The sequence below is a fragment of the Molothrus ater genome, chromosome 13 (assembly GCF_012460135.2).
Source record: "Molothrus ater isolate BHLD 08-10-18 breed brown headed cowbird chromosome 13, BPBGC_Mater_1.1, whole genome shotgun sequence".
NCBI classification, from domain to species: Eukaryota; Metazoa; Chordata; class Aves; order Passeriformes; family Icteridae; genus Molothrus; species Molothrus ater.
The window spans coordinates 10,106,787-10,121,123 of record NC_050490.2 but is presented as its reverse complement, the minus strand read 5'-3'; the positions used below and the strand labels follow the sequence as shown (position 1 = coordinate 10,121,123).

General features: G+C 39.8%; 1 protein-coding gene across 1 annotated transcript in view; it reads right to left on the bottom strand.

Moving 5' to 3' along the window:
• The window catches only part of GALK2 (galactokinase 2), a 47,119-nt gene extending 33,731 nt beyond the window's left edge, over nt 1–13,388 (bottom strand). Inside the window, exons 1-5 of the mRNA XM_036389340.2 lie at nt 13,300–13,388; nt 10,805–10,893; nt 9,555–9,678; nt 4,782–4,872; nt 1,768–1,914 (exon numbers count right to left, since the gene is read on the bottom strand). Coding sequence (XP_036245233.1) covers nt 1,768–1,914; nt 4,782–4,872; nt 9,555–9,678; nt 10,805–10,893; nt 13,300–13,352 — 504 coding nt within the window. The 5' untranslated portion in view covers nt 13,353–13,388. The remainder of the gene's footprint in view (nt 1–1,767; nt 1,915–4,781; nt 4,873–9,554; nt 9,679–10,804; nt 10,894–13,299) is intronic.
• Nucleotides 13,389–14,337: the final 949 nt, after the last annotated feature.

The following is a 14,337-nucleotide window of genomic DNA, read 5'->3' as shown; positions in this document are numbered from 1 at the left end:
TAACTTTCAGCACATTTTTCAACTAGCAAGAAGAGGATTGAACAGGACACATGAGGAGAAGAAAAGACACTCAGTGGAGTCTCTGTCTTCCTTCTGTTCTTCCATAATTTTCTATGAAAATGACAGAAGGAGTTTTGCACCTTTCTTTACAACAAATCTGGCATAATGCTGGCTGGTACTCCCAAGCCAAGTGTAGGTTCAGCCCAAGATACACACTGTATCATTTGTTCTCTGAAGAACACTGTGCAGAATTGGAATAATGAAAACCTGGCTTCTGGTTTTCCAGATACAGATTTTTACTACCTAGTAAAATGTGGGCTTTCTGACCTCTGCCAGTTTTATGCTTGCGCAGATACCCAATTTCTGAACACGTGCACTCCAGTGATTTTGCTCAGTTGTTCCCAAGCTTCACTCTTTAGGTGACCACCATCAGAGACAGTGCTGACTTGTGGTAGGACCATCTATGCAAAACCAGAAGCTTCTTGTCAGGCCAGGTACACATTCAGTCACCTCCAACCCTTTAATTACAGTCTCACTCATCCAAGAAGGATCCCTAATTCTGTGTTTTCATCTACCACTGCTCTCACCTCCCAAACCAGAGCCTCTCTTACAGTGTCCAATCCCTTACTGACCTTTGATCAAACACCAACACCAGTCAGGGTGACAGTAACTGTAGCCACATCCTCCTACCTAAAAAGCTTCCCTGCCTCTCCAAACCTGCTCCTTTCTGCCTGAGCCCTGCCTGACGCTCCTGACGGCAGCCCTGGGAGCTGGACAATGTGGGATTGTGCACTCACTGCTGAGAGCATTCCTGCAACTGCAGCCTCATAGACAAGTAAATCTCAACAGATCAGCAAAAACCTCCTGTGTGGATCTGTTCACCTCATGGCTCAGAGAAGTGCTTGTTACAAGCAGAGTTAACAGCTGCCCTCATCATGTGCCACTTTCAGTTGGCTTTGTACCACAATTTGGGAATGTCTGTCTTAGACAATAGGCACAAATATGTGTAACAGTCACATTTAGATCTGTTCTTTTCTCTTCCTGACAATGTTCTAATTTAAGATCCTAGTTTCACTTAACCAGACATTTTTAATGGAGAGAACTTCATTCCAATATGGCACCTTAAGGACCATGACTCCTCCAGAAATCTGTATTACGCAAGCCAAACAGTGCTAACAGTTGTACTGCTAACAGGTCACATACTTGGGGTTTGTTTTTAGACTAATGTTTGTTTAAAAGTGAGGAATACATTTTGGATTGTAAATATGTGTTACAAAAAAACTGTGAAGAGAATAAGGAGAGTCAGATGGAAGAATTTTACCTCTACTTTGTGCTGATTACATAATTTATCAAGAAATTGTTCCACAGGCCTCCAACAGATGCTCTGTTGTTAAAGCCATGAAAAGTCATTCAGGGAGAGAGTAAAGGCCTCGGGGGTGTGGTCCACATGCTTCAGCACATATATCCTCAGCCCTGGCCTGCAGATACCACATCTGGTCCAGGCATGGACCTGATGGTTGGCCAAGATACAGGCTTACAATAATGCTCCTTTTTTCAGCTTTAATGTAAGCCTGTTTTCTTGCCAAATTCAAATCCTGCCAAAATTTGGCCAAAGATGTTTGCTCGATTGTGCAATATCTTAAGTTTATATCCAACAACTCTTTGCAAAAACAATTGTATCGTGTTTTTAATGTTTACAGGCATTAACAATATTTAATTTTAAGTAGAATTTTACTGCTGACACTCTCATGTTTTACAGTAAATTACCTTAGAGAGGGTTTTTCCATTAGCTCTGAGTGTCACGAGTCCTGCACAGCACACCAAAGCACTGGAGCTAGAGAGACCAGAACTTGGAGGGATGGTTCCATCTAGCAGACAATTCATTCCAGTTGGGTTATTGAGACCAAAATGTTCCTAACAATGAAAAAATAAACAATCTCAGTTTCAAGTACAGACTGGCTCAGGCTTGCAATTATCTGATACTTAGAAAGAGAATCCTTCTGTTGAGTTGCTGGAAGCAAGGACCTGCTTCTGGTATCTCCAAAATAAAGCAAAAGCAAAATTTTCATTCTATTCCTTAGGAACAAAGCCAATGGTGGGGCTTCAGCCAAAGGTATGTCTGCAATGGCTGTACACAAACATATAACTACCCCAAGCAGAACTCAGGATGGGCTGCACGCCCAAGAATTTACCAGCTTCGTGGGTGGGTTTTGCAGCAACTGGCTCTGCTTTGAGCTGCTGTGGTGACAATGCAAAGTTACCAATCCTTTTGTACCCTACTGTTGTCCTTTTCTCAACAGCTCTTCATTTAGGCACCACAAAGAGCTCAAGGTCCAATTTATGCTTCACTTCCAAGGCTGGCACGTGGTATTAGGGAGCCACATGACACTGAGGGGGAACCAGTAGCCATGCAGTGTTTTCCAAGCAGATACTTGTGTCCTGAAGCACCCACAGGACTGAAACTGGGAAAACCACAATGGTACTTAAGGAACTCTGTGCTTTAGGGTCACAAAGACACACCTACCAGTGGGGATTTTCTCTGGCATGCTGTTTTTTGAATGAAGTTTAAAATATTCTAACATACATGAGAGATACCACAGATAATATATTTAATCCAGAAGTCATAAATCCTCATGCACATATTCTTTTAAATATTCTTTAGTTCCTTTTTCTTTTTATTTATAATCACTTTTATATAAATTTCTCTCTGCTATTAGTTTGAAACAAACATGCAGCACTTATTAAAAAATCATTGTACATGGGGGGTATATGAATAGCTAACTTCTGATGCAATTGATACGTCAATAAACTGTTACAGTGCCAATAATCAGAAAAAAATAACAGTATTTCCATGGAGAAATGTCCATCTTGAAAAGATTTCTACTACTTCTCCTGAAACAACTTCACAATGGTAGAGATCAGCAAACACAAAGAGCGTCCTTTAAAGTCTTCTACCATCACTTCAAATTATATTTTGAATTTCCTGTTTTACAAATAAAGGAAATTCATATCTAGCATACTATTGCTGCCCATGCCCCTTCATGAAGAACACTAGACAGGCTTGTTCATAAACAGAAAATGCTTGAGTAACCAAAAACTGATCCACAGTTTCTGGATCGTCTTGAATGTGAATCAGGCTCGCAGACTTATCACGCGATGTTTAAATAGAAAACGTACTTCAGTTTCAAAAATGAAAATGGACTTTGCCAAGTTCTGCAACAGTCCTGTCCCAAAAGGATAGCATGCTCAACTTAATATAAACAGATTATCCCGCTGGACCCTCTGAGTACTTGTATTTCAGACTTTCTTAAGTCTGTAACATTTATGCTTATTTTCTGCCAGTACCAGAGTCTGCAAACCTGCTTTGCAAATTAACCTTCAAGTATGAAAGCTTGTCCTTAGGAAACAGATCTCAGTAGCAGACTGCAAAATAAATAAAGTCAATTGGTCATGCAAGTCTTAATATAAGAAAGGATATATTGTAAAGAAACCTAATCTATATCTCTACATTCAGTGCAGTTTAAATGCCTGTATTACTGAGCAATACAAAATTGAAAATACTCATGTTACTGCACACATAAGTAATTTATTTGGGTCTATGCATAGGAGCAGGGGGCGGTTTAGGACCTGTGAATTGTAATAAAGTGATTTGTGGCACTGATTGTTCTGAATATTGTATTTTGAAGACACCAGTGGCAGGTCTGAGGTAGGCTTTTCAGCAGTCTGCAGTCCTTATCTATTGGGACATCCTGTGGGGTGACCTAGATGGCCTATCCTGAGGAAAACTTCATGTGCTTTAGAAAGCACATTTACCCATCATTTGGGCTGGCTGTGGCAACCTGCTCCTGACCTGCCATCACTGTTTATTCCATCTGCCCTTCCAGAAATATCATTAGATTCACATCAAGCAGAGAAGACACCTTTTTTTTTTCCCCTCAAAGGGCCATGAATTCTGTGAATTCTGTGCCTCACCTGCAAAGACCAGGTAAGATTTGCAGGAGCCTCGATGGGGAATTAAGGCTGCCTCCCAGGACCAGCACCTGCTTTCACAAGAGCTGGGTCTTCAGGCCAGGCTGGAGAGGGAGCTCCCCAGGGAGATAAACCTGGAGTGGGCAGACAGGAAAACATCTGGGATGTTGTGCTCCTGCCTTTTCTGTAAGTGTGCCCCCTCCTGCACAGCTGCACTTCTAACTCAGGACATTCTGAAAATCCCATTCAAGTTCCAAACCCTGAAAACCAGGATGAGTAATGGTTCTTAATGGATTATTTCTTCTGTATGCTGTTTACTTGGCTTTTGCATTTTCTTTTGCCTATTGCATGAGTCAGCTTCACTCAGCTGCTGTGCACAAATTACAGGTTTTCAGCTTTAATGGAAGTTCATTGTTTTTAAATGCTTCCATGGAAAGAAAAGGGTTAAGATATGATCTTCATGTCCTGAAAAACAAACCTCTAAACCTTTTTCAAAGCAGATTTTAATTAAAGAATTCCATTGGAAAGCATTCCTTTTGACTTCAAAATACAGAAAAGTCATCCTGATAATGTTTGATCACGACTTTCCAAAGCAATTATTTGCTATTGTAATTTGTTTTATAGAGATGAAAATAGTGCTCTGCCAATATTTTAAAGCAAACCCAGTCATATCTCCTCTTCAAGTTTTAGCATTAAAATACTTAATGTTAAAAAAAAGCTGTAGAATGCAGGAAAACATTTCAAGGGTAAATAGGTATTCTTGTTGTATTTTACTTCTACATTAATTTCAAATTTAAATGGATTTGGCTTACCTGAATACCCTTCAGTCCACACAGGAAGTAGTTATGCCACTGAGGTTTGGTTTTGTTAATCTGAATGTTATTAACACTAGTACTGAAATCCCTGCAAAAACAGAAAAACCTTAAGGCTTTAATTTGTATTAAATTTAGTTTGAAAAAACATGGCTTGTTACTGCCACCTGCTGATGGACAAAACTGGCTTGATGGTTTTCAGTGCAATGTTTTCTGGCTTGGTTTCTTGTTTGATCTTTTTACATATCTTCATTATTATCATTTCTATGTGGTTATTTTAGATGAAAGCATAAGAATTCTTGAGTAAGTATAAAGAATATATTAAATAAATCCAAAAATTAAGCTGCCTTTGACATCCTTAATTAAGGCAGGATGGCTTCTATCATGTATGTGTATGCTATCATGATTTCTTAGAAGTGGAAATTCAAATAATCATATCTGTCAAACCATGACTAGAGACAGATGAACTTCAGGCTCTCTGGTAATTCCTGCTCAGGATTTCATCTTCATTACCTTTGCTCTGAATGGCACTTCACTAAAACAAGCCTAATGCTCCAGATTTATATTATGTATGTTACAAGACAAAAATATTTAGTTTAAATATTTTATCTGTTTCCTCCTGGATAATTCCTACTCCACCTTTCTTTCAAAGTAATAAAAATATTGAGCTTGAATGTTCCTAAAGAATAGCAGGTGCTGTCAAAATAGGCATGGGTGACACCCAGAGGCCTCAGGGAGGTGCAAGTTTTTTGGCAGTCTGTAGCCTTGAACACCCAGGAATTTCATCTTCTTGATGTTGTGACAGCAGGTGCCCAACACAGAAACAGCAAAGGCACTGAGAACAGCAAGAAATCAAATTAAAAATATTCAAAATTTCCAGACTAACATGTGCTCTACAAGGCAAGGTCTGCTATATGAATAGAGGCAGCTGAATTCCTGGAAATATTTAACAGGAATAAAACCAGTTTCAAGAAATAATACTTCAGGGGACAGTCTGCGACTCCTAAAAGGATGGAATTTTTCCTTCTTACACTGGTCCTAGTAAACTACATAGATTATTGATTTCCTGGGTTTATTTTTGTCCAAAAGGACATGACTGATTAACACCTGTAATGGATACCAGTGAAAAGATGTTTTTATCAGTTAATTATTTTGTTACCCATGGAGAAAAAGTTATACAAATCTAAAGCATCTTTAGACATTCAAGTTCAGCCTTAATTGCAGTGCAAACCCATCAGGTTGGTGTACAGTTTAATGTGCAAGCTGCTCTCTTAGTGCCACAAACAGGATTTTATCAGCAATGCAGCAGCAAAGATTGCACAAAGCCAGAGTAAGAAATTACTAGGTTTTGCTGAGGAACACAAAAGATATGAAAGGGAGTATTGAGATTAGAGTACTAGGGACATTTGAGAATGGCTGTAAATTCTCCCAATTTGAGATTCATGTGTATTTAGAATGATCTCCAAGAGAATAAAATTTGCTTATGGTTTTTGAATAAAATAAACCCCCCACAAGGTATTTGTAAAATAGAACATACTTGTCATAAGTAATGAAGTTTTTAAAATTCTGTGTTTGTTTATGCTTGCTTCCTACAATAATCCTAAATTATTGTTGTAAAAAACAAGGCTGGTAGAAAGCAATAGATGAAGGTGATTAAGAGAAAAGGAATCTTAAGCCTTCTTTGCCTCAAATAATTCTAAAATATTTTATCTTCATAATTCATTTTACCCTCTCAGACAGAGTAAAATTTCAATGAACAAGAAGACACATATTATGATTATATATTTGCTGGTTGTCAAGATAAATTAAGATAATGACTTCTTAAAATGCATTTTGCTATTTTTTGTAATCTTCTCACATAGAAAATGGAAGAAAAATATGGCTTTGATTTTGGCAGGTTTTATATGGACATAATTTACACAAACACAGAATGTGGGACTGTCAAAATCCCCAGAATCCTTAAGTCTATTTTTTGTTATGATATTCAGTTTTTTATAAAAAATAGTTCCTAAATAGCCAAGCTTTATCTTAAATCAGTAAATCTTCAGGCTTGCCTTTGAACCTCCTACTGAAAATGAGGCCATTTAATATAAGAACTTTATAACAAAATAAAATAAAATATTGGGAAAAACATACCCATGAAATAAAAATACTCTGATATTGTCTGTTCCAGCCTTTCTGTTTTAAAGAATGCTTGGGGGAAAAATGCCAGTTCTTCATAAACAGACATAAAAACTTCAATTTTTCTGTATAATTAGAAGAGATAGGATTTTTAAGTAGTGTGTCTGAGGTGGTTTTTACTGCTTGAAAAGACAATAATCCTTATTTTTGGGAGATCAATTTGGCTCTTTCTCACAGAACCTTATTGTCTTGCCAATCTGTTAGTTTATCTGTTTGAGTCTTCTGTACAAATACCCTGATTTAAAAACAAACAAAACTTTCAGGTTTTGTCGCGAGATGGAAACTGATTGGTAATTACCATCCTCTGGTACTTCTGAAGGCACTTTGAGAAGTATAATGTCAGATATTCTCTCTACACATACTTCTCAATTTCAAAGATGTTTTGTGAAGGGAAGGTATCAAGAACTTCAAAAGAATCTAAGTTTTGAATACCTTTTTAGTCCAAATAACATAAAAGGCATCAGATCAGTTGAGATAATTTATGATAAAAAACAAGCAGGTGCTTTTTCTAGGAACCTATTCTCTGTTCTATTTCTACTAAAAGTTAACATGAACCATCAGGGTGGAAGAGTGCAACAGAACTGTTCCACAGTTTACCAGTTCACAAAATAAGAATGAAATAGGAAATAGTAATTCTACAGAGGATTCTGGTTAGTCCTTGGTCACCAAAGGCCTATCGATACACATTCACCACAGGCATAAATCCACCAGTGTAACAGGCTGGGAAAAAAAGACATACTGTCATCAGTTTTGTTATGTGGTGTAACATTCAAAGTGTTGAAAAATATTTCTTTGTTATGAAATTATGGACATGTTTTAGCTTTGTTTTTAAGCAGCAGTTTCTCAACAAAACCAAGATGCTTAATGCTGTGTTCTGAGATCTTTTGTTGGTTTATAGTTTAAAGCATATGATTTTAAACTGAAACCAGGGCAGATGTAAAAATATAGTGACAGTGTGTGCAATTTAAATTCAAAGGTTGTAATTCTACATTTTGTGGAACTGTCCTGAGAAGGCCATTTCAATTGCAATATAATGTGGCAAAGCTTGAAGACTGAGTGAAAATGTTTACCTTTCTATTACTGCTTTATTTTGTGTTCACTATAACAACTTGTCCTAGTCAAAACTATTGTAATTCTGAAGCTATTGTCTCTTGCAGAATGGTTTTGCAACACAGCTTAAGCCCTGGCGGGAGGTTGCTGTTGAAGAAAGAGAAAAGTCCCATGCACACCTTCCATTTCCCTTCCCTGTTCACCACTGCTTTTTCCCACTGTTTACCCCAGGTCAGCTTTAGTGCTGAGTGCATGGCAATTCACTAAAATGACAGAAAATTATCCAAGCAAAAAATGGAGAAAGAGTGAACTTTACCTTAAGATCAAACAAGTACTCTACACCTGCCAAAAGGCAGAGGCTGAGTTGATCTTATAAGCAGGTACAGGGAAACTAGAGGTAAAAGAAGTCAAGCCATTGCTTTTTGGCAGTGGCAAACTCCTAATTCAGCCCAGCTATAATGTGAAAACATATTCCACAAAGTGAAAAATCTCTGAGTATTTATACTTAGCATGGAAGTACAAATTCCTTTGAACTGTCTAAGTCACAGGTACCAGTTCAGAATGTGTTTATAACAAACTGGGCTTTAAGCAGGAATAAGTGCTCAAGTATTTCCCACTTTTGACAGTGTGTTCCTGTCCCTGTGCTGCCACACACTGTGCTTTCAGGAACTAATTTACCAATTAAGCCAATGGCTCAATAAAAATGGCTTAAACTAAGCTTTTGCTGATTCTCATTTTTGGAAATGCCCACAAAAGCTCATGTGGGTGAGTGACCTGATCTGAACTGCCATGCAACTACACAAATATCAGTCTGTGACAAAAAGGCAGAATAAACGTGCCTGAAGTTGAAAAGAGTGGCAGGATTATTTCCCTATGTTCAGCACTTGTGAGACCATAGCTGGAATACTGCATCCAGTTTTGGGGTTTCCCAATACATGAAAGACATTGGCAGGGAGTTCAGCAGAAGGCCAACAAGATTATTTACAAGGGATCTTCAAAGGTTCTTTCCAACCTAAATTGCCCTATAATTCTGTGAACAACAGCTGTGGAGGAAGTGGAAGTGAGGGAATACAGGTTTTTTGAGCCAGCATTGTTGCTAAAGCTGTTGTGCTGTGAAAACACAGGCCCAGGTTCTCCAGAGCAGGGGAGTGTTACCTTACTTTTGCAGTAATTGATTACAAAACATTTCAGTCCCTTCTCCAGGGGACATGGAGCTGCTGCCAGTTATGGGGATTAGATCAAGAAAGATGAGATAAAAGAAGGGAGGACAGAATTGCAGAATTTTAGAAGGATTGAAAAATCATAGGCCTTACAGAGTAATATGAGCAAACAGGTGGGAGACAGCAGCTGCAAAGCTATTGCTCTGAACTCATAGACATGGCATGGAGTCAGTCTGTGGGATTCCATCTGCTGATAGACATTGTTTACACAATCAGACTCTGTATTGCAATGGAAGTCTGTCAGATCTCTGAAAAGGTAAACTGTATTGCAATGCATGAAGAAGTTCATAAAAAATAATGAATAAACAAAGTAATTACATACAAGTACGAAGAATTGGTATTTGCCAGTTGCACAACTTGAGTTTGTGCAGGTTCTACTGCAATCAGGATATCTTGTTCTATAGCCATGGGGAGCACAGCATAACCACAGTAGTCTATGTGTTCTCCTAGCAAAGAAACAAAGAAAATACTTTGTAATAATTCTTTCTAGAATAGCAGTAACACAATTTCTACAGGGCTTCAGTGTTGTTTACTGGATGAGACAATTTCTTACTGTAGTTTCAACTCTTATTACCTAAAGTTTGGGGTACATTTCTTCCATTTCTTATTACTTCACAAAAAGTTTTTATTTCTTTAGTGATTTTTATCTATTGCACCTGTTTATAAATGTTCATATTTTAACACTGGCTTACAAAAATTCTAAAAACCCCCACCACGTTGATTACTGTCCAAGAATGAGAACTGTGATGTACATACAATTTCTGGAGCTTTTTCCAAGAAGATAACGACTATATTTAAATAATTATTAATACAGTGGCATACAACACATAAAGTAACAATCAACTAGAAAATGTATGTAGTAAACATCTCTCCCTTGGGAACAATTCCCAGTTACCATATGCTGTCCATTTAGTCTATATGAGATGTTCACACAACACAGAGATAAAAATTAACATTAACTGCATAATAAACTAATTGACTTTTACAGCTCTGTTTCTCAGGATCCTTTTACTACATCTTCAAATGCGTAGGATTATTTTATGCAAGAAACTCAGCTCCAGAGAGAACACAATCCTAACACGACAGAGAAATCTAAGAAAATAAGGCTGCTACAGAAATAAAAGTAAGTCCTAAACACAAAATAATTGTGAGTCTCTAGCCTGTCAGTGAATCACATCCACTATTTTAAGTTCTGTGGACACATAGCTATGTAAAAAGTAAACAAGAGATGATGGTAGAATCATTTCATGCTTTATCATGTATATTGTTGTGGAGCTGGTTATATTTGGTAACTTTAATTAATTAAAAACAAAAAAGCTGTCAAATTACTCCACTTTTCAAAACCATCACTACTCTCTATAAATGTTTTTCTCCAAAATTGATATCCATGTAGAGTTGTTTATAATAAGATACAGTAAAAACTACTAAATTATATATGATTTTCCATTTGTCACAAGAAACTTCTCTGAAAAAAAAAATTAAGACCAGCATTTCCATTCTGTGTTTTAAACTACTAAATTTCCATGATGACAGATGAAGTAAAACAACATAAGGTTAATTTTTCTCTTTTACCTATTAAGTTGACTCGTCCTGGTGCACGAGCATAAAACTTGGGAGCTGATCCAAACTTTGATATAAACATCTCCTTCAGTTTCTGCAATCTGAAAGGCAGGTTAGAAACATTTAGAAGGACTGTATTTGAATAAAACACAGGAAGCTTCAATGCTTCTTGAAGCAAATTCAGTTCAGCTTCCTGAAGTATGTGGAGTTTTCTCTGCTACATCAGGAGTGACATTAAGCTGGTTATTTGTGCTCTTCACGTAACATTGAAGACTCTACTTAGATTTTGATTTTTATCAATTTTCATATTTGGCACTACCCCATCTTTGTATAAATACACACACAGAGAACTAAAATTCCAAACGTCAGATTATCCCCATGACTTATGACAGTATTTACTCCACAGGATTCCAGCAAAAGTACTTCAGGTTTTCCATTTAGAGGTACCTGATGTGCTACTGAAAGTTCAAAGCAAATAAACTTTGTCATATTGCTTTACTTCCTGCAACTGTAAAGGTACCAACCTTCTGCCTGATGTTTGCAAAGTTGGAACACTTTAGTGTGTCATGCAGAACAGTAGGAAAACAAGGGCTGAGAACAGATGAAGCAATTTATTTTAGTGAAGCATAGGAAACTTGATAGTAATTCATTTTGAAACTACCTTAAAGCAAAATTTTAGTCTACTGACAAAAATCTAGTAACAGGAACCCTGATAAGGTTTCTACATTTAATCTAAATCTAGAACTGGAAACCTAGTTAATGCAAAGTAGAAGTAAGAAGACTGCAATGAGAAACAGATGTTAGAAAATCCACAATTACTTTGTATCTACATCTTTGTAAAGGCTGTGTTACTGTTCAGCTACATTTATGCAAATGTTTCATAAGGTTTTATAAATGGAAAGCTACAAAATATACAAATATTTGTTGTGATATTTTTAACAGATCTTTCAGTGCCTATCTTTGTGCCCTGTTACGAAGCTGTATTAGGTCTGTGATTTCCCCTTCTTATAATCTCCCCTAGTATTGACTGGTATATCGCTCATCCAATTAGCAAAAGCAATTTCTGCCATTTCATTGTTCAATCCCTTCTCTAGATCACATTAATAATATTATAGTCCACAGGGGAATCTGTTGGCAGAATTCTAGGTGTTAACTTTATTCCTTTTTGTTTCAGTATTTAGAATGCTGCTTTGTTTCACAGATATTTTTATAGTAGTGTTGGTACCAAGAGACAACAAACAAAGCAGTCATGAGAGCATGTTTATCTAAGTGCTGACTGATCTCTTTTTTTAATGTGGGTTTTACAAGCAGGCGTGATGAAAGGCTATTTACAGGCTTTGGCCTTGATGTTGCAAGACACACACTGCATTTCAAGCACCTCCATCAAGAAGAAAATTGTCAGAAGCCTTAAAGCAAAGGCACTCCTCACAGCTTCACACTTCCAAGTCTGGAAATGCTGGACTCGTCGTTTCCGTGAGATTTACGGTGCAATCGTATGCAAGTAAGCGGCGTTTTAAGAAGTGCCCCTTGTGCAGCGCTAAGGCAAGCGGAGAGGTTCGTGTGTGTGTGTGTGTTCATTGCACACACCGAGCAAGCGGAAAGGTTCGTCTGTGTGTGTGTTCATTGCACACACCGAGGAAGCTGAAAGGTTCGTGTGTGTGTGTGTGTGTTCATTGCACACACCGAGCAAGCGGAAAGGTTCGTCTGTGTGTGTGTTCATTGCACACACCGAGGAAGTGGAGAGGTTCGTGTGTGTGTGTGTGTTCATTGCACACACCGAGCAAGCGGAGAGGTTCGTGTGTGTGTGTGTGTTCATTGCACACACCGAGCAAGCGGAGAGGTTCGTGTGTGTGTGTGTTCATTGCACACACCGAGCAAGCGGAAAGGTTCGTCTGTGTGTGTGTTCATTGCACACACCGAGGAAGCTGAAAGGTTCGTCTGTGTGTGTGTTCATTGCACACACCGAGGAAGCTGAAAGGTTCGTGTGTGTGTGTGTTCATTGCACACACCGAGCGCAACTCCGCGGGCAAGGAGCGGGCGCTGGCAGGTGCCGCAGCCACTCCCAGGACGGGCCAGGCTAGCGCTGCTCCAGGGCTTTTCCAGAAAAAAGGACGAGAGAATAATCAGCATTCCCCAAAAACTCTAGGGGGAAAATGACGTAGGCGAAATGATGAATGACTAAACGAATGAATGAACGAATGAATGAATGAACGAACGATTCCTCCTGCTGCCCCAGCGCCGCCCTGCGAGGGGCGTCAGGGCGGGCCGGGATGCTGTAGGGCCGGAGCCTGGCGCGCCCCGGCCAGCGGGAGCTTCCCGAGGAGTCTTTGGTCGTGTCAGGGAAAAACCTACGGAGTGTGGACGCTACGAGTCCACACCTCCTCGCACCTCAGCCCGGAGCATGAGGACGGGCTTTCCCACCCATACTCCCAGCCCCCGCGGCCGCCCGCAGACCGCCCACCCGGCCCGGGATAAGCGGCGGCGGGGTCGGGGAGCGACCCACCCACCTGGGCTGCTCCACCAGCTGCACCGGGAGGACGCTGGGGCTGTCCCCCGCCATGGCGGCTGCACCGTGGGCCCGGCTGAGGCGGCTCCGGCGGGGCCGCGGTCACGGGGCAGGCGAACGCCGCGTCCTTCCGGGCGGCAGCGCCGGCGGCCCGGCCCCGTCCCGCCCCGCCGGCCGGCTCGGCCCTGGACGCCCCGCGGCCCGCTCGGTCTGGAGCCGCTCCGCACTCGGCCCCGCGGCCGCCACAGCCCAGCTGGGACGGGGACGCTGCTGCGACGTGCGAAAGAAATGTTTGGGGTTTCCCGGTATTCCTGCCGGTGCTCCTGCAAAATGCACGTGCGGTAAAAATAATGGACAGTCACATCCCTCATGGCCTGGAGGGATGGGTGTCTCTGTCCCCGTGTTTTATGCGGTGTGTGGTTCCTCCAGCTCCCCTCCCAACAGGCGGCCTCGTGGCTCCTGTTACCCCCGGATTAATGGCTACAGATACTTGCAAGGAACTGAGCATTTCAAAAGTGCTCGCAGGCTCACTCACTCAGTGTTTTGGTGTATATCTTTGTCCATTTTAGTATCTATTTTACTGTTACTCATCCCATTCAGCAAGATTTAAGTGCTCAGACTGAAGGAAGCACAATAACAAATATCATTGTGGGTTTTCTTTTGAGGTAAAATATTTATTTCGCCCTTAGTACAGTTGTAGAATACAAACAAGCTTTTAAAAGACTTGCCAGTAGCTGTCGGGAAAAAAAAAACAAACAACCAAATAAAAACCCACTATCAGAAACCATAACAGTATAAAATTACCAACAATAGGAAAACCTAGTAAATATTGTAGATGCATCTGTGTGTCTGTGAGAACCCCAGGCCTTGTGGAGATGGGGAGGCAGAGCTAGTCACTTGGGGGTTTTGCCTCACTCAGTTGAAGGCAGCAGCAGAAATTAGCATGTAAAAATCTTTATAAAGCCATTGCTTTACAAGGCCTGTGGATCTAAAGAGTTCAGGCCTTTAAAACTGATATAATTTTTTTTTATGGTGAACG